Source organism: Anomaloglossus baeobatrachus, chromosome 4, assembly GCF_048569485.1.
Source record: "Anomaloglossus baeobatrachus isolate aAnoBae1 chromosome 4, aAnoBae1.hap1, whole genome shotgun sequence".
Taxonomy (NCBI): Eukaryota; Metazoa; Chordata; class Amphibia; order Anura; family Aromobatidae; genus Anomaloglossus; species Anomaloglossus baeobatrachus.
In genome coordinates this window covers 263,384,777-263,405,293 of record NC_134356.1, presented here as the reverse complement: position 1 = coordinate 263,405,293, position 20,517 = coordinate 263,384,777, and the positions used below count along the sequence as shown (strand labels likewise).

Genomic DNA, 20,517 nt, shown 5'->3' with positions numbered 1-20,517 from the left:
GTGCTGTAAATCTGAATGTGGCAGAAGAGGATAAGATAAATGTTCATTGGATTTATATCTAAATGCTACGGTTCATGCTCTACTGTTATGGCTAAAAATGTTAACGTTATGGGGCCCCCACCAGATTTTCTGCCCAGGGGCCCCCACCAACCTTAATCTGGCCCTGCAGGTACTATGGAAATAGGAGACATAGAAAGCTACAAAGAGACACAGTGCCAATTTTAAAGAGGACCTGCCACCGGAAGAAGCAGCTGTGGATGATGTGTCTGTTGACTATTTAGATGTGGCTACTGGCTATCTTCTCCCAGCCACTATCCAGGTCCAGGTAACTGATAGGTCTTTCCCTATGTGTGTACATGGGGTGACAACTGTTAGTCAATGGGAGGAGAGAAGCTACTAGTGACCGCATTGGAGTGCTCAGCGGAGACCCATAGTCCACGACTGGCTTTTCAGAGAATGCTATTACTGAAATGCAGCCCAGTCAGTGTCTGATTCATACTGCCTGTGGTTCAGGAAGCATGAATTTGATTATAGGTTCCCTTTATACAGTGGCATATCTAGTGGTGGACAAGTGGGGCTTTTGCCCTGGGTGCAGCTGACAAGGGGATGCTGTCATGACACCTGATGCAGTGATCCAAGGGTTCTTCTAGTCGGCTACATTCTGCTTTCCCCTATAGTGCGATTCTCTGAACAGACTGCCAAGCAATACATCAAAGCACTTGTCAGTTAAAGGGGTCGGTGCTCCATAGCACTAGCAGGATTCATGCAGAGAACAGTAAATTCTGTGATCTGACAATGCGTGCTCAGAGTTCTATCAGTGATGCTGTGGCGCCCCTAAGGCTTCAGTCACCACAGTGTATTGCATATGATTTAAGATGTAATGCTCATCCCGGGTAAGAAGAGGTTAACCTCTGGTTTTCACTTACACAAAACACTTAGATGATTTCCAGCCAGCCAGCAGTTACAGAACACAGGTGGGCACCATAGGAATGGGTTTTTTCCAAGCACTGATGAGTCATCAAAAAGGTGGGGGCTGTCTGGGGAAGTGAGCGAGCACACACTGTTTCACCTCAGAACAGTTTGGACGCAGGAGAGAGAACAGCTTGAGGCAGAGAAGAGCAGGGCCTCTGGGGGGATGCTGAACGTCTCTCCCCAGAGGGGCCGACCGGGCACCAAACAGACTGAGAGAGAAGTCGTAGACTACTGTGTGGAGCTTTGAGACAGAGGAGTTCATATGGTAGCCGGAAGGTGAGCCCCAACAGTTCCTTCAGGACCGGCGCCACACAGGTTGCAGAAGCCCTAGGGTAGAACATACTTGACGATAGACTATCAGAATCTGCAGGGAAGGGGGATTTGACGTCCCATTGCCCACCACCAAAAGTCCAGGGGCACCAGCAGCATATAGAGACAGGAGCCACGGCCTTGGTCGGGTCCATAACAAGTTTTGCGCTGCCTGTGTACGGGACGGCAATTAATGCTAAGGACACTGGGGTCCTCAAGTAGCTTCATGCCACGGGGATCCACACTACAAGGCGCAAGGAGGAAGGTCTCACATGCTTCACAACACCGGTGGTAACCTGTGATTCATCCGGGAACGGCGATGACCGGTACTCTACAGGTGCAGCACACGAACTGTGAGTAAAACAACTGGAACCACAGCCCCTGTGTGAGACTCTGATTTGGCAGCGCCGCCGCCCCACGCTTCGGTGACAACGGCCCTTCCCCTTCACCACTTTCCTCCCTGGGGCTCGCTCCACCTGTGAGGAGTTGGACTATCTGAGCTGCGGTAATATCAGCCCTGGAGGAGAGCGACATCTCGCAGCGGCGTCTAATCCCTGGCCATACACCAAGGGTGGCGCTGCAGAGCAAACCCCCCCATCCACCCTTGGACTCTCTTTGCCTGTAGCCGACGAGGCCACGGAGCCAGGTCAGGCCATTCACAGCAACCCCACAAAACCACTGGCCCGGTGACGAGTAAGCCCTGCAGGTCCCGTGGGGTGCTACAATGTCTTATTGTTATTACGTTCAATTCAAGACACTGTTAATCCTTAAACGGCAGCTCCACCCCATTAGTGACATCTTTTAATTCTGTCCAATTCTGGACACTGTCAATCCTTGAAAGGCAGCTCTGTCCCATCAGTGATGTCCTCTTGCCATTGCATCCGATTTTGGACACTGTCAATCGTTAAAAGGCAAGTCCACCCTTCATCAGTGACTTCTTATTGTCATTCTGTCCGATTCCGGACTGTGTCCGCCATGGAAAGGCAGCTCTGCACCTATCACTGACAGCTTCTTGTCATTCTGTCTAATTCTGGTGCCCATATCAGAAGTGACAAAGAAGAATGAAAAGGAAACATGACAGGAAAGAGTTATGTGACCCATACAGAGATGTGCTTGTAGAAGCATTGCAGGTAATACAAGTATATCAGGAAATTACTTGTTAGGACTTTTGAAAGGGGGTCAATTAGTAGTGGAAAACTTTTTTAATCACCCGTTACCTGTTCTCCAATATGTTGAGCCCAAAAGTGAATCTCATATTCAAGACGTGGTTTTACAAAGGATATATAGAGGCGAAATGTTACACCTGGATCACAAGAATTCATCTTTATTTTGACAAACACTAATATTTTATTTGCTTTTGCAGCTGCTGCTTGACATTATGTACTTGCACACAAAATAATTAGGTCCTTCTCTTATTGTTCTGTAGTTCCGGTAGGTACCAAAAGTGGAAGCACAGATACACATTAGAGAAAAGCTGTCTGGATCTGGTAAAAATGAACCTCAGCAAGAATTAAAGGGTACTTTACCTGCTGCGATCTCTCTAGCGAGATCGCAAGCGATCATACCCGCCCCCGTCGGTTCTGCGACACGGGCAAATCACTGCTCGTGGTGCACAAGCTCGTTAGTCCCCGTCACATGGACTTACCTGCCCTGCGACGTCACTCTGGCCGACGAAACGCCTCCTTTCTAAGGGGGCGGTTCTTGCGGTGTCACAGTGACGTCACACGGCAGGCGTCCAATAGAAGCGGAGGTGCGGAGATGAGCGGGACGTAACATCCCGCCCACCTCCTTCCTTCCGCAGTGCCGGCGAGACGCAGGTAAGGAGATGTTCTGAGATAACTTTTTGTATCCTTCCCCTGAACAACTATGTTGAATAATCTTTGTTTTAAGATCATTTGAGAGTTGTTTTGAGGAGCCCATGATGCCACTCTTCATAGGAGATTCAAATAGGAGAACAACTTGCAAGTGGCCACCTTAAATACCTTTTCTCATGATTGGATACACCTGCCTATGAAGTTCAAAGCTCAATGAGGTTACAAAACCAATTTAGTGCTTTAGTAAGTCAGTAAAAAGTAGTTAGGAGTGTTCAAATCAAGAAATTGATAAGGGTGCCCATACTTTTGCACCGGTCAAATTTTGTTTAAATGCGAATTGCACATTTTCTGTTAGTACAATAAATCTCATTTCAATCCAGAAATATTACTGAGTCCATCAGTTATTAGATATATGAAACTGAAATAGCTGTTGCAAAAACCCAAATTGTTATAAAGAAAAAAGGTTAACATTAATAGGGGTGCCCAAACTTTTTCATATGACTGTATATGTCCCTCATCCTGGTATAGCCGACATCCTGCTATGTACTGCCATCCTGCTATATACTGCCATCCTGGTATGTGCTCCCATCCTGCTATATACCCCATTCTGGCATATGGCCGCATCTTGCTATATACCCCTGTGGCGCCCCTGAGGCTTCCGTCGCCACAGGAACATTGCACCCCATCCAGCGGTGTGATGTCCCATTCTGGGTAAGGAAAGGAGTGAACGCCGGTCCCCAGGCAAATCTACACTACACCCATTGTTAGGTACACACTGGGACCAGGGACAGTGGCAGCAACCCTCCCATGCTGCATGCTGGGAGGGGCCGTAAGACCCATCACTGCTCCTATAAGGTACAGCTTAGCAACTGGGGAGGTGGGAGGAGCCGCCAGAGAGCAGACAGGGAAAGGAAGGTCTAGTTTAGGGGAGTTGAAGTCGGGGAGGGGAAGGAGGAGGAGGTCTGCGGGAGGCAGACGAGAAGGAGAAGCAGAAGAAAAGCTCTAGTCAGACAGGAGCTAAGAAACGAAAGTGACGCTTCCTGGTGAAGACCCTGGGACTCAGAGGGTCCAGGTGACACCAACCAGGGAACGAAGGGATTCCAGGGCCACGGATAGCTTATGAGCTGTGGTGGCCTGTTCCACAAGAACATCGGTGGAGGGATTAAGCTGCAACAGGGGACGGTCCCTAGAAACAGAAGGAGTGAAAAATCATCTCCAACAGTGAAAACCGAGGCCCAGGGAAAGTTGCAAACTCCCCGGGCCACAGCCCACAGCAGAACCTCTAGAAAGGGGGCAAGTAACCGACAGGAGAGCTCCCAGCCTGGAGGCTGTAGTGGAGGCCGAGCAGGTTCATCCTAAAAGAACTAGGCTTAAGGAGACAGCTGAAGACAGAGACACTTTAGAGAGAAGGGTACCGGCTTTCATTCCAGAAATTACCCAGGATCGGCGGAGGTCCCTGACAGTGGGTCTCAGCAGTCCGGAGGCACCAGTGTGCTTAAGCCCAGGAGTTGTGAGTAAAGACCTTGGAATTGCACCCTCTGGTGTTGCCTCAGTTATTGTCGCTTGCATAGACTTCCACCACACCATAGACTCTCACGAGCACCAAGAGAGTCCCCGGGGCACCGCTCCACCTGTGGGGAGCAGTACCACCATTGCTGCCATTACACCAGCCCCGGAAGCCTCGTACAGCAGCGGCGGCTTAATAGCCGCAAACCACAGGTGGCGTCACGACAAATATAAATTTTATTCACCCCAAGTCACCAGCCATATTTTAATTGACACCCACCAGGGCCACGGAGTCGGGTCCCGCCACCACTAGCGACCCCCGGACTAGTCCGGCCCGGCACCGGGTGTCCCATAGCCCTGGGGTGGGCGAGTCACCCCATCCTGGCATATGCATCAACAAGAGAAAAGAATGTGCGAAAAAAGTGGGATCACCACAATGAATAAATATACAAAAATATCTTTATTATAGAAATAGGCACAAATACCAACAACCGATTAAAATCAATTAAAAAAGCAAAACAGCTTATGGGAAACACACATACTGAGAGTGCCAATGGTCTGACACCCAAAGAATACCTCACACCCTCAAAGAGCCCCAACCCCACAAACATATAATAATGCAATGATTAAAGACACAGTGTCCATAAACTGGGACCACCAAATAAGCAGATGGAAAATGCAAAATCAATCAGACAGATCAGAGTCCCAGTAGATGCCGTGGTGGTTTGGCAATGCAGCAATATCGCCACCAATAAGCATGATTTAAAGCAAAAATAGCCCATACAATACCACCTACGGATGGACACACAACGGGGTGCAGGCAAGGAGTGGAGGGGTGAGGTATGAGCCCCACGCGTATCGCTACAAACAAGGTGTAGCTTCCTCAGGGGAGATGTGCAATGATGGAAGCAATGTGCCTTTTTATTTAGTACAACATAATTAGAACATAATTACTAAATTGCCTACCAGCGTGTGGAGAAAGAGGCAAGGAGAGGTTGCTGTGGAAATGGAAGACGCCCGATGGAAGCTGCCATTTTGCCACGTGATCACAGTCATGTGAATGGGAAAGAGCCACAGGAAATGTAGTATGCGCATGCGTTAGCAACATCAAATAGCAGGCGGCGTAGATAATCATACTAACAGCGTAAAGCATCGTAGCCGGCGCGTGCGCAATAAGCAGATGCTGAAATAGATGGTCCCCACACATATTCCACCAACTAGTGTGAAGAATACCACTAGTTGCGCAAATATCGTAACCGGCGCATGCGCAATAAGCTGAAACGCCGAAAACAAGCAGAATGCCAAGATAAGTTGTTACTGCGCATATTCAACCACCCACGAGCTATATTTAGATTTAAACACAGGTGCCATATAGGCTATTGTTTTACATTATTTGGGAGAAGAAACAAAAATCAAAAATACAAATGGATCAATACAAATAATATGTAATATCAACAAAATATAACTCAGTGGTTAATAAAACATGGAATGAATCAACTTTTTTTTTTTTTTTTTTTTTTTTTTTTCTCTTTTCCTTTCCCCTTTCTCTTTTGCCATATAAAGCCCACCAAATCTTATCATATGGTGCAACCATGGTCATATTACAGGCACTAAAGGGCCATTAAGCAGCATGTAATGCTATATAGAACCATATAATGTACCAATGACAGAGAGATATGAAAATATGTGCAAGCCTGCACCCTTTCTGCATACAGGACCAGGCAAACCGGAAAATCAAGCAGTTTGTTTACATACATAGGCTGCTGCACATACATGCATTACCCAAAATATATATAATGTACCGGATCACGTGGCAAAAGACAAACAGGGGGTGAAGGGGGTATATATACAGACAAAGCATTACAGATACAGTAATACAAAAAAAAAAAAAAAAAAAAAAATATACAAAAAAATATGAAGGTCAAACAAGAAGACTCAATCCAATTCCTTTCTTCTTAACGTTGTAACCATGGAAATGTCAAGATGCAGGCGATCCAGCAATCCATCCTATCAATTTTTAAACAGGAAAACTGCCAACTAGGATAGAATGTAAGAATAATTTAGTAGAGCTGGAACAAGAAAACAACAAGAAGAGGCCAACAATGGAAACCCCCAAAAAATTTTTTTTGAAGAAAAAGAAAGAGAAAGACGCCCCGACCACCCTGGATAGAATAAGATAACCAGAGAAACCCATCCAATCATGTGGAGATGGGCCATACCCGAAGGCCAGAAAAGAACACCAAAACCCAAACTGAGCGTTGAACCAATGCTGCAAAACAATGTGGCAACGTGGACAAAGGCCCAATAATCGAATAATGTATAAAAAGGCCCCTTGTCCACGGTGCCGTCCATGAAAAAATCACAGACGCCATTCTTATTTCTTGTAGAAGCCTGTGAACAGAAGCTCCTCATTTAGTCCGTTAGGAGAAAGGCTCCGTAATTGGTAGATCCATCTTGCCTCTCTTCTCAACAATTCATCCGACAATCTACCTCCACGAATGTTAGAGGGCACGGACTCCAACACCAAAATCCGGACACCCTGTAGTGAGCCATTATGCATTTCCAAAAAGTGTTTTGCCACTGATGTGATAGGCTTACCTTGGGCCTGATCTTTCTTTGCTCGTCCAATATCCGAGAAGTGGTGCTGTATCCGCCGTCGAAGCTCCTGAGTGGTCTGCCCCACATATAGTTTCGGACAACCACATGTGAAGACATATACCACGTTCCTCGTCCGGCAATTGGAATAAATCTTAGTCGTTATGGACCCTGGAAAGATGGAAATTTCAATGCGTCTATTGGCAGCCATAAAGGGACAAATAGTACAGTCTCCACAGGGAAAAGAGCCAATCAATCTGTGCCCTCGACCCAAGGAGACGGTAGGCCTAAGAAAATGGCTGGAGGAGAGGATATCTTTTAAATTCTTGGCCCGTTTTGCGGTAAGCTTAGGGCGGGTACTGATAAATGGAACCAACCTGGGTTCGCTCAGTAGTATATCCCAATTCTTCTCCAAAATCCGCCAAATCTTATCCCAATGGTTGTTATACGCAGTGGTGAGATTGATGGTGCAAGGCTCACTGCGTTGTTTGCCCCGAAAGGTATCAGACCTTGGAATATTGGCAGAATGTTCAAAAGCCTTTGTAACCACTTTGCGGGGATAGCCTCTTTGAAGAAAACGTGTGGTGAGTGCCTGAGCTTCGTTCCTGAAAGTGATGGAATTAGTACAATTGCGGCGTACCCTGAGGAATTGACCCCTGGGTATGCCATCACGCACATGCCTGGGGTGGAAAGATGAATAGTGTAATACACTATTGGTCGCAGTCTGTTTCCGAAACAGGGAGGTAACAACACGATTTCCTTCCAAGGAGATCTTCAAGTCAAGAAAGTCCACAGAAATGGTCGAAATACTCGATGAGAGCCTAATGTGCCATGGATTATCATTGAGTTGAGCGATGAATTCTTCACAGGATGATCGATCACCTGTCCAAAAAAACAAGATATCGTCTATATAACGAAACCATTTCACCACGTTGTGCTGGAAGGGAGCGGTGAGTGCCACATGTGTCCCCTCCCACCAACCCAGAAAAAGGTTGGCATAGGAGGGGGCACAACGGGCACCCATCGCGGTCCCAGAAACCTGCTTGTAGAAAACACGATCAAAAACAAAAAAACTATTGTGTAGGACAAGTTGTAACAAATCCAAAAGAAAAGAATCATGCTTTCTGTCACCTGTGGACCGTCGATCAAAGAAGTAGGTGACTGCCTGAAGCCCCAAGTCATGTTCGATGCAGGTGTACAATGACTCGACGTCCATGGTGACCAATAAAGTACCAGCATTCAGTTCAACTTGTTCCAATTGGGTGATGAGATGTGAAGAGTCCCTGACGTAAGAGTCGAGAGCAAAAACATAAGGCTGCAAATAAAAATCCAGGTAAACACACACACGTTCATAAAGACCCCCTATGCCCGAAATTATTGGCCTACCAGGTGGGTCCACCAAGGACTTGTGCACCTTGGGGAGCATATAAAATGTGGGTGTGATGGGAAAACGTGTTGTGAGAAATTCTCTTTCACGTTTAGAAATTATGCCCAAATCAAAAGCTCGACCCAATAGTCTGTCCAACCGTTTTTTATAGGAATCAGTGGGATCCGAAGGGAGAACCGCATAGGAGGTTGAGTTCTTAAGCTGCCTATGGGCTTCCTTGGTATATAGATCAACAGGCCACAACACCACATTTCCTCCTTTATCAGCCTCTCTTACAATGAAGGTGTTATTCTTTTTAAGATCAGACAAGGCTCTCTGTTCAGCAGCAGTAAGATTGTTCTGCTGGAAAGGAACAATCTTAAGTTTCTGTATGTCACGACATGTTGTCTCATAGAAAATTTGTACTGCTGGGAACAGAGAGAAGGAGGGTGTGGCTTGTGATGGTAAGCGGGATGTAAACGGGATCTTCTTACCTCCTAGGTCCCCACTTTCTTCCAACAGATCCAGCAAATCACGGAAGACTTGTCTATCCTCTGCAGGTAGAGTATCAACGACACCTGGTTGATGATATAAAAGTTTGAAGACCAATTGCCTGCAGAAGAGGTATACATCCTTGGTGAGCTCAAATTTGTCAAGCACTTTAGTGGGCGAAAAGGAAAGGCCTTTGGATAGAAGGCTGACTTCATCAACAGACAAATGGTAATCAGTCAAATTAATGATCTGCAAGTTACCTTGTGGATCAATCTCTGGGTCAGCACACAAAGTGCTTGATTCCATCACCATTTCTTCCTGGTATTGTGCCTGGTCACCCTGTTGGACGATGGAAGCCACTGTTTGCGTTTCGTTTGGTTCAACACAGCACCTGATGGATTTGCTGGATTTGCGTCTGCCTCGTCGGGTGGGCCTTCTCGATCGCTGGTGTCCGAGGACAAAAAATCACTGGAGGACAAGTCCCTAGATGACATATTGGAAGGAATGTGACCCATTCCACCAGGCCTCCGGGACCTCTGGTTGCCATGGTGTGTCCACCTGAAGGCGGAGCCATTCTCAAAATCTTTCTTATCCCTAAAAAACTTTTGTTTTTTGCCCTTGATAATATCCCTTTCATACTTATCGACAGATTCCTTAAGTTGTTGTTGGAAGGGAAGAACCTGCACATTTAAGTCAAAGGTTTTAAGCTTGGATTCGCTGGTTCTAATCTTATCCTTGATGTTATTAAGGATAACCCTATCATGCTCAATGAGCATGTTGAGAATAATAGCTGAGCATTTTAAAAGTCCAGCTTCCCAAATACTCTTGAACTCCCCATCGGGCTCCCATGCTGGAAAGATTTGCACCCGTAAACCCCTGGGCACAATCCCCATCTTCAAATACTCCTCAAGAGTCTTAATATTCCACCAAATTTTGGTGACTGATTTATGCAAATTAGTAAGTTCAATAGTGAGCTGCTGGAAAGAATCCTGAACAACCACGTCAGGAGCTGACCCAAATAAATCAACAGACTGATTGTTCCAAGCAGCCTCCCTAGCCTCTAAATCCATGCTGTACAAAAGGCAAATACAACAATCAACAACACATGTGCCACACTCCCAGGAAAGAAGGAGAAAGACCTTCACAGCTAAAACTGTGTACAACAGTGGGAGGGGAGGGCACCAAAACAGATTAATGAACAATATGAGGGGATCAAAGCCACTTAGCACATTAGAAAACTAGTATGCATCAACAAGAGAAAAGAATGTGCGAAAAAAGTGGGATCACCACAATGAATAAATATACAAAAATATCTTTATTATAGAAATAGGCACAAATACCAACAACCGATTAAAATCAATTAAAAAAGCAAAACAGCTTATGGGAAACACACATACTGAGAGTGCCAATGGTCTGACACCCAAAGAATACCTCACACCCTCAAAGAGCCCCAACCCCACAAACATATAATAATGCAATGATTAAAGACACAGTGTCCATAAACTGGGACCACCAAATAAGCAGATGGAAAATGCAAAATCAATCAGACAGATCAGAGTCCCAGTAGATGCCGTGGTGGTTTGGCAATGCAGCAATATCGCCACCAATAAGCATGATTTAAAGCAAAAATAGCCCATACAATACCACCTACGGATGGACACACAACGGGGTGCAGGCAAGGAGTGGAGGGGTGAGGTATGAGCCCCACGCGTATCGCTACAAACAAGGTGTAGCTTCCTCAGGGGAGATGTGCAATGATGGAAGCAATGTGCCTTTTTATTTAGTACAACATAATTAGAACATAATTACTAAATTGCCTACCAGCGTGTGGAGAAAGAGGCAAGGAGAGGTTGCTGTGGAAATGGAAGACGCCCGATGGAAGCTGCCATTTTGCCACGTGATCACAGTCATGTGAATGGGAAAGAGCCACAGGAAATGTAGTATGCGCATGCGTTAGCAACATCAAATAGCAGGCGGCGTAGATAATCATACTAACAGCGTAAAGCATCGTAGCCGGCGCGTGCGCAATAAGCAGATGCTGAAATAGATGGTCCCCACACATATTCCACCAACTAGTGTGAAGAATACCACTAGTTGCGCAAATATCGTAACCGGCGCATGCGCAATAAGCTGAAACGCCGAAAACAAGCAGAATGCCAAGATAAGTTGTTACTGCGCATATTCAACCACCCACGAGCTATATTTAGATTTAAACACAGGTGCCATATAGGCTATTGTTTTACATTATTTGGGAGAAGAAACAAAAATCAAAAATACAAATGGATCAATACAAATAATATGTAATATCAACAAAATATAACTCAGTGGTTAATAAAACATGGAATGAATCAACTTTTTTTTTTTTTTTTTTTTTTTTTTTGGACAGGTGCTCGATCATCCTGTGAAGAATTCATCGCTCAACTCAATGATAATCCATGGCACATTAGGCTCTCATCGAGTATTTCGACCATTTCTGTGGACTTTCTTGACTTGAAGATCTCCTTGGAAGGAAATCGTGTTGTTACCTCCCTGTTTCGGAAACAGACTGCGACCAATAGTGTATTACACTATTCATCTTTCCACCCCAGGCATGTGCGTGATGGCATACCCAGGGGTCAATTCCTCAGGGTACGCCGCAATTGTACTAATTCCATCACTTTCAGGAACGAAGCTCAGGCACTCACCACACGTTTTCTTCAAAGAGGCTATCCCCGCAAAGTGGTTACAAAGGCTTTTGAACATTCTGCCAATATTCCAAGGTCTGATACCTTTCGGGGCAAACAACGCAGTGAGCCTTGCACCATCAATCTCACCACTGCGTATAACAACCATTGGGATAAGATTTGGCGGATTTTGGAGAAGAATTGGGATATACTACTGAGCGAACCCAGGTTGGTTCCATTTATCAGTACCCGCCCTAAGCTTACCGCAAAACGGGCCAAGAATTTAAAAGATATCCTCTCCTCCAGCCATTTTCTTAGGCCTACCGTCTCCTTGGGTCGAGGGCACAGATTGATTGGCTCTTTTCCCTGTGGAGACTGTACTATTTGTCCCTTTATGGCTGCCAATAGACGCATTGAAATTTCCATCTTTCCAGGGTCCATAACGACTAAGATTTATTCCAATTGCCGGACGAGGAACGTGGTATATGTCTTCACATGTGGTTGTCCGAAACTATATGTGGGGCAGACCACTCAGGAGCTTCGACGGCGGATACAGCACCACTTCTCGGATATTGGACGAGCAAAGAAAGATCAGGCCCAAGGTAAGCCTATCACATCAGTGGCAAAACACTTTTTGGAAATGCATAATGGCTCACTACAGGGTGTCCGGATTTTGGTGTTGGAGTCCGTGCCCTCTAACATTCGTGGAGGTAGATTGTCGGATGAATTGTTGAGAAGAGAGGCAAGATGGATCTACCAATTACGGAGCCTTTCTCCTAACGGACTAAATGAGGAGCTTCTGTTCACAGGCTTCTACAAGAAATAAGAATGGCGTCTGTGATTTTTTCATGGACGGCACCGTGGACAAGGGGCCTTTTTATACATTATTCGATTATTGGGCCTTTGTCCACGTTGCCACATTGTTTTGCAGCATTGGTTCAACGCTCAGTTTGGGTTTTGGTGTTCTTTTCTGGCCTTCGGGTATGGCCCATCTCCACATGATTGGATGGGTTTCTCTGGTTATCTTATTCTATCCAGGGTGGTCGGGGCGTCTTTCTCTTTCTTTTTCTTCAAAAAAAAATTTTTTGGGGGTTTCCATTGTTGGCCTCTTCTTGTTGTTTTCTTGTTCCAGCTCTACTAAATTATTCTTACATTCTATCCTAGTTGGCAGTTTTCCTGTTTAAAAATCGATAGGATGGATTGCTGGATCGCCTGCATCTTGACATTTCCATGGTTACAACGTTAAGAAGAAAGGAATTGGATTGAGTCTTCTTGTTTGACCTTCATATTTTTTTGTATATTTTTTTTTTTTTTTTTTTTTTTTGTATTACTGTATCTGTAATGCTTTGTCTGTATATATACCCCCTTCACCCCCTGTTTGTCTTTTGCCACGTGATCCGGTACATTATATATATTTTGGGTAATGCATGTATGTGCAGCAGCCTATGTATGTAAACAAACTGCTTGATTTTCCGGTTTGCCTGGTCCTGTATGCAGAAAGGGTGCAGGCTTGCTCATATTTTCATATCTCTCTGTCATTGGTACATTATATGGTTCTATATAGCATTACATGCTGCTTAATGGCCCTTTAGTGCCTGTAATATGACCATGGTTGCACCATATGATAAGATTTGGTGGGCTTTATATGGCAAAAGAGAAAGGGGAAAGGAAAAGAGAAAAAAAAAAAAAAAAAAAAAAAAAAAAAGTTGATTCATTCCATGTTTTATTAACCACTGAGTTATATTTTGTTGATATTACATATTATTTGTATTGATCCATTTGTATTTTTGATTTTTGTTTCTTCTCCCAAATAATGTAAAACAATAGCCTATATGGCACCTGTGTTTAAATCTAAATATAGCTCGTGGGTGGTTGAATATGCGCAGTAACAACTTATCTTGGCATTCTGCTTGTTTTCGGCGTTTCAGCTTATTGCGCATGCGCCGGTTACGATATTTGCGCAACTAGTGGTATTCTTCACACTAGTTGGTGGAATATGTGTGGGGACCATCTATTTCAGCATCTGCTTATTGCGCACGCGCCGGCTACGATGCTTTACGCTGTTAGTATGATTATCTACGCCGCCTGCTATTTGATGTTGCTAACGCATGCGCATACTACATTTCCTGTGGCTCTTTCCCATTCACATGACTGTGATCACGTGGCAAAATGGCAGCTTCCATCGGGCGTCTTCCATTTCCACAGCAACCTCTCCTTGCCTCTTTCTCCACACGCTGGTAGGCAATTTAGTAATTATGTTCTAATTATGTTGTACTAAATAAAAAGGCACATTGCTTCCATCATTGCACATCTCCCCTGAGGAAGCTACACCTTGTTTGTAGCGATACGCGTGGGGCTCATACCTCACCCCTCCACTCCTTGCCTGCACCCCGTTGTGTGTCCATCCGTAGGTGGTATTGTATGGGCTATTTTTGCTTTAAATCATGCTTATTGGTGGCGATATTGCTGCATTGCCAAACCACCACGGCATCTACTGGGACTCTGATCTGTCTGATTGATTTTGCATTTTCCATCTGCTTATTTGGTGGTCCCAGTTTATGGACACTGTGTCTTTAATCATTGCATTATTATATGTTTGTGGGGTTGGGGCTCTTTGAGGGTGTGAGGTATTCTTTGGGTGTCAGACCATTGGCACTCTCAGTATGTGTGTTTCCCATAAGCTGTTTTGCTTTTTTAATTGATTTTAATCGGTTGTTGGTATTTGTGCCTATTTCTATAATAAAGATATTTTTGTATATTTATTCATTGTGGTGATCCCACTTTTTTCGCACATTCTTTTCTCTTGTTGATGCATACTAGTTTTCTAATGTGCTAAGTGGCTTTGATCCCCTCATATTGTTCATTAATCTGTTTTGGTGCCCTCCCCTCCCACTGTTGTACACCCCATCCTGGCATATGGCCGCATCTTGCTATATACCCCATCTTGGTGTATGGCCGCATCCTGCTATATACCCCATCCTGGCATATGGCCGCATCCTGCTATATATCCCATCTTGGTGTATGGCCGCATCATGCTATATACCCCCATCCTGCTATATACCCCCATCCTGCTATATACCCCCATTCTGCTATATACCACCATCCAGGTATGTGCTCCCATCCTGCTATATACCTCCACCCTGCTATATACCCCCATGTTCCTATATACCCCATCCTGCTATATGCCGTCATCCTGCTATATACCCCTATCCTGCTATATACCCCCACCCTGCTATATACTCCCATCCTGCTCATAATATACCCCCATCATGGTATATGCCATTATCCTGCTATAAATCGCTATCCTGCTATATGGCCACATCATGTGGCACACAAAAAAAAAAACGTTTTTACTCACCTTTCCTCGCTCCACGCAGCATCGGTCTTCCTCCTGTCAGTGCTGGCAGCAGCACCGCTTACCTGTGTGGAGCCGGTCACGCTCCCTGTAGCATCGCGATGTCCTCCTGTCTGTGCCGGCCGCGGCTGCGTGTGGTTGACGCAGATAGGCCGCGGCTGGCAGATAGGAGGAGATCGTGGTGCTGCAGGGATCGTTGTCGTTGAGTGTACTTATTCACTGCACCCCGCACTGATGATGATGATGCGTGGGGGGCAGTGAATATAGCTGCACATGATCACTCCAGGCTGTAGTTGCCAGGGGTGATCATGCGGGTCAGCTGTTTACTATGTGCACATCCCCTGCCCATCACCCCGCCCACCTGTCAGCGCCGGCTTCAGTGCTGAGAGATTGGCAGGAGGATCGGCGTGCATATGAAATGAGCGGGCCCACGTGGTCACGGCAGGCGCTGCTGCAGCCTGCTCATGCCCCCGATGACCTGCTCCACCGCAGCACCCTCATTCCCCGCAGCCCTACATTCAGACTATAAGACGCACCCCCCACTTTCCCCCAACATTTGCGGGAAAAAAAGTGCATCTTATAGTCCGAAAAATATGGTAAGATCACCTTGCCGTGGTGACCGGGCTCACATGCATCGGCCAATACATAAACTAAGTATGTCTTTTTTTTCATTTATTCCTATAGCAGTAATGCAATACCAGAGTTCCCTTATTCAATATTAGCATTTTTGGAGTGCATCTGTATGTATTTTTGTAGTTTCAATGTGACTATTGTAATATCTCAACTGGATGATGAAGTGAGATAAATTAGTCCATACACAGTAATAGTCAGCTAAACCCACCAATCTGTCCAGAATCAAATGGCTCTTATGTTTATAAAGCTTCTAGACTCTCCATGGCAGATGTTGTCTGAGAAATGAAGTGTCTGGCATGTCTAGTTTCAATATCTATCAGACAAGTTGTCTGGCTGTAGTTTACTTCTCTCTCTCTCCATTAAAAAAACATGCATGCTCTGGAGAACTGACCATGCATGTGTATGGAAGGGTAGGAAGAAACTGTCAACAAAACATGCATTCATGGGCCAGCTATTAACACTTATGGGCACCTTGGGTTCTGGACAGTTTTCTTCTAATGAGACAACTCTGTAAAATAGTGTGATAATGAACAAACCTGCTGTTTGAATGACACCATCCACAGTGAGGATCATACGCTGACAGGCAATCATTGCACGATTCATGTTGTTCACAATTTGCAATCTTCAGACGCTTGATCTAGATAAATAAGTCATTATTTACATATAAGATATTAAAGAATATATACATATACAGTACTTTTCATACAATATTGAGGAGGTACAGTAATTTTTTAAAAGCACACTTCTTAAAGACCTCTCTCTTTGTTATTAATGGCCAATTTCAGTCATATATGAAAATTGTATGGTAATATGGTTTGGAAAACTATGTACTAGACAGCCTGCAGTCAGTAAATGGCTTCATCTTCTGGTGCCTTTACATGTCTAGATAGTGTCTACAATCAAACTCATTTCAATTATGATCACTAGATTGATATTACTAAGCATCTAAAATCACAGATCTTCAGAAAAGCTTAAAGGGGTTGTCCAGTGAAAATAAGTTATCATTGCTAGAGATGAGAGAATTTATTTCAGTGGAATTTATTTAATCTTGAACTTTACAAAAATTTTCATTGTCCAGAATACGGATTTTAGACAATTCGTTCCATTTAAATTTAGCATAATAGCAGCCAGCTATGGCCACAATTTTACTGAACCCTAGAAGGTCAGATAAATAGTTTTTAAAAAAAAACCTTCACCACTCACCTGTCCCCGCAGTTAGTCGTCAGGTGTCTCCTAAGCCAGACTTCTCCCGAACATCCCCAGTCTTCTGGAACTCACTGCCTCAACACGTCAGATTATCTACTACACTTGCAAACTTCAAACGGAACCTAAAGACTCATCTGTTCAGAAATGCCTATAACCTTGAATGACCTCACTGCCCCACCACCGTGCGGAGCTGCCGCCCCACCACCGTGCGGAGCTGCCGCCCCACCACCGTGCGGAGCTGCCGCCCCACCACCGTGCGGAGCTGCCGCCCCACCACCGTGCGGAGCTGCCGCCCCACCACCGTGCGGAGCTGCCGCCCCACCACCGTGCGGAGCTGCCGCCCCACCACCGTGCGGAGCTGCCGCCCCACCTACACCCCACCTACTGTCTCCTCCCCATAATCCTATAGAATGTAAGCCCGCAAGGGCAGGGCCCTCTTCCCTCTGTACTAGTCTGTCTACTGTAACTTGTATATGTATTTTGTATGTAACCCCCTTCTCATGTACAGCACCATGGAATCAATGGTGCTCTATAAATGAATAATAATAATAATAATAATAATTATGTGCATCATTTTTAACCCTTTTACTCCAGGCCTTGGCTTCCAACTAGTAGTCTCACAGCACTGTGCATTTCTGGCACATGTCGCGCATTGCTTAAGTGAACATCACGTGGTGACATGAAAGGCTTTGTAAGAGGGGTAAATATTTCTGGAGTACATCTTTAGCAGCTGTGAAGTTTGTATTCTGTTATATTGTGTATATGATACATACTGATGAGAGAGCTCTACCATGCTTGGGTGCTTGTCACTTGGAACAAGCAGTTGGATACTCGGATGGGCATGACTTGAATAGCCGAGTACAATGGAAGACAATGGGAAACTCAAGCATTTTCAGGAACTCTTCCAGAAAAATGCTTGAGTTTCCCATTGTCTTCCATTATACTCGGCTATTCGAGTCATGCCCATCCGAGTATCCAACTGCTTGTTACAAGTACCGAGCACCCAAGCATGGTAGAGCTCACTCATCACTAATGATACAATAATAGTGTATTGTTATAGTGTCTGGCTTGCCAGTTGAATATACGTAGAGGGAATGTGTTGCTTGGTGGTGCATGTGACATTTCATACTGCGCATGCTCAGACTGCCTAGCACAGGTCAATGAAAAAAGATCTGGCATATAGGAGATGAACTACTGATGGACAGCTAGGAACTGCTTAGAGGCAGACAAGAGAAAATATAAAGAGACTACAAGAAACCAAGAGAAAAGATTGGAGAGAGATCCTTAGAGCCCTATCACCTGTAAGCCTGGACCTGGAGAGAAGAGGCTGAAGATGCATATGATGGGGAAATGGAAAAATAATAGAGGCAAAGGACTGGACGTCCGGCTGCGGGGTCGGCAGGAGAGATGAGCAGTGAGGTGAGAATTATTATTTTTTTTTACATTATACGTTTATTATGCTTTAGGATCTGAAGAGACCCAAAGCAGAATAAGGATCATTTGATTTGCAGAGAATAACTTTGCTGTGATTTGAATTTTTTCTGTAAAGTCAGAACAATTTGGCAAGTTCCAGTTTTGGCAGATTTAATAATTTCTAGATATTATCATATATCCAAATGCTTGATAACGTGTTGATCGGTGGGGTCTGACTGTTGAGACTTGCACTGATCAGCAGAACCAAGCACTTTTATCCCCTTTAAGGCCTAAAACACACTTCCGCCAAAAAAAGTCTGTGTGACACGGTCTGTTTTTTGGGTCCGTGTTCCGTTTTTTTGGGGCGTTTCTCCGGTACGTATGGCATCCGTGTGATGGCGTATGCGAGCCGTGTGTACGTGTAAAATGTCCGTGTTTGTGTGTAAAATGCCCGTGTATGTGTACGTGGAATGTCCGTGTGGAATGTCCGTTTGTGTGTTGCACAATGTCGTTGATACATGTCGGCTGACAGCAGACAGAGTTGCACGATGAGAATGAACTCGGGTGAACTTCACCCGACTTCATTGTCATGCCACGGCTCTGTCTGAAGGATTCACCAGTGACCGCTAATCCTCCGAGTGACTGAAGTGAGTATCCCTCTCTCATACTTACCGCTCCCCGATCACCAGCGCGGCGAGGAACAGCTGTGCAGAGAATACGCGGCAACAATTACTTTGAATATGCCGGCCGCTCATTAATCAATCTCGTATTCCCTGCTTTCCCCACCCACCGGCGCCTATGATTGGTTGCAGTCAGACATGCCCCCCACGCTGCGTGACAGCTGTCTCAATGCACCCAATCACAGAAGCCGGTGGGCATGTCTATACTGTGCAGTGAAATAAATAATTAAATAATTAAAAAAACGGGCGTGCGTTCCCCCCCAATTTTCATACCAGCCAGATAAAGCCATACGGCTGAAGGCTGGTATTCTCAGGATGGGGAGCCCCACGTTATGGGGAGCCCCCGAGCCTAACAATATCAGTCCGCAGCCAGCCGCCCAGAATTGCCGCATACATTAGATGTGACAGTTCTGGGACTGTACCCGGCTCTTCCCGATTTGCTCTGGTGCGTTGGCAAATCGGGGTAATAAGGAGTTATTGGCAGCCCATAGCTGCCAATAAGTCCTAGATTAATCATGTCAGGCGTCTCCCCGAGATAGCTTCCATGATTAATCTGTAAATTACAGTAAATAAACACACACACCCGAAAAAATCCTTTATTAGAAATAAAAAACACAAACATATATCCTGGTTCACCAGTTTAATAAGCCCGAAAAAGCCCTCCATGTCCGGCGTAATCCAGGATGGTCCAGCGTCGCTTCCAGCTCTGCTGCATGGAGCTGACCGGAGCTGCAGAAGACACTGCCGCTCCTGTCACCTCCACGCAGCTAATGAAGGCAATAGCGCGATTTCACTGCACAGTATAGACACGCCCACCGGCTGCTGTGATTGGGTGCAGTGAGACAGCTGTCACTCAGCATGGGGGGCGTGTCTGACTGCAACCAATCATACTACACAAAGGAACGGATGCACAGCTCTTGAGGTAAATTAAACAATGGTGCTGCGCCCTGCATGAAAAAACTGAGTCAAGGAAGGGGGAAGCTCATGCATAGTGGACGCGCAACCAATTGTAGTAATACGATGACTAGGGTCCATATAATTCACATGAATATAATTTTTATTCGGTCCAAAAACACACACAATAATACATTAAAAACAATTAAAATGTGCAAGGATCGCACAGGTGCAAAACACACAATTCCCCTTATGTATACATACAAATAGTATTACCACCTATAAATTGCAGGATAATATACAGCCATAGTGAACATCTAGTCCTCCAACATCTCTAAACAGAGTGGAAATAGCCCACAGGGTAAACAAAATCGTAAAGGGCACATGCACACATAACCTCTATAAATAGCATATAAAGGGCAAAGCCCGCAATGAATAAATACACTTCCTGAAATGCTAAGTGCCCAGGAATACACAGCGCGATGCTGCTGGAGTTACATATCATGAGCCAGGAGTTATCAACATCCACATGGTAAAAATCAATATGTGAGTGATCAATAAAGGGGATACCAGTGAATCCCTGTTTTGCACCTGTGCGATCCTTGCACATTTTAATTGT

At 45.1% G+C, this 20,517-nt stretch overlaps 1 protein-coding gene across 3 annotated transcripts in view; it reads right to left on the bottom strand.

The window, feature by feature from the left end:
* Positions 1-20,517, bottom strand: part of PLXNC1 (plexin C1) — a 346,034-nt gene that overhangs the window by 264,213 nt on the left and 61,304 nt on the right. For all 3 annotated transcript variants that reach the window (XM_075344806.1, XM_075344807.1, XM_075344808.1), the window contains exon 4: positions 16,242-16,342. In XM_075344806.1, the coding sequence (XP_075200921.1) occupies positions 16,242-16,342 (101 nt within the window). The remainder of the gene's footprint in view (positions 1-16,241; positions 16,343-20,517) is intronic.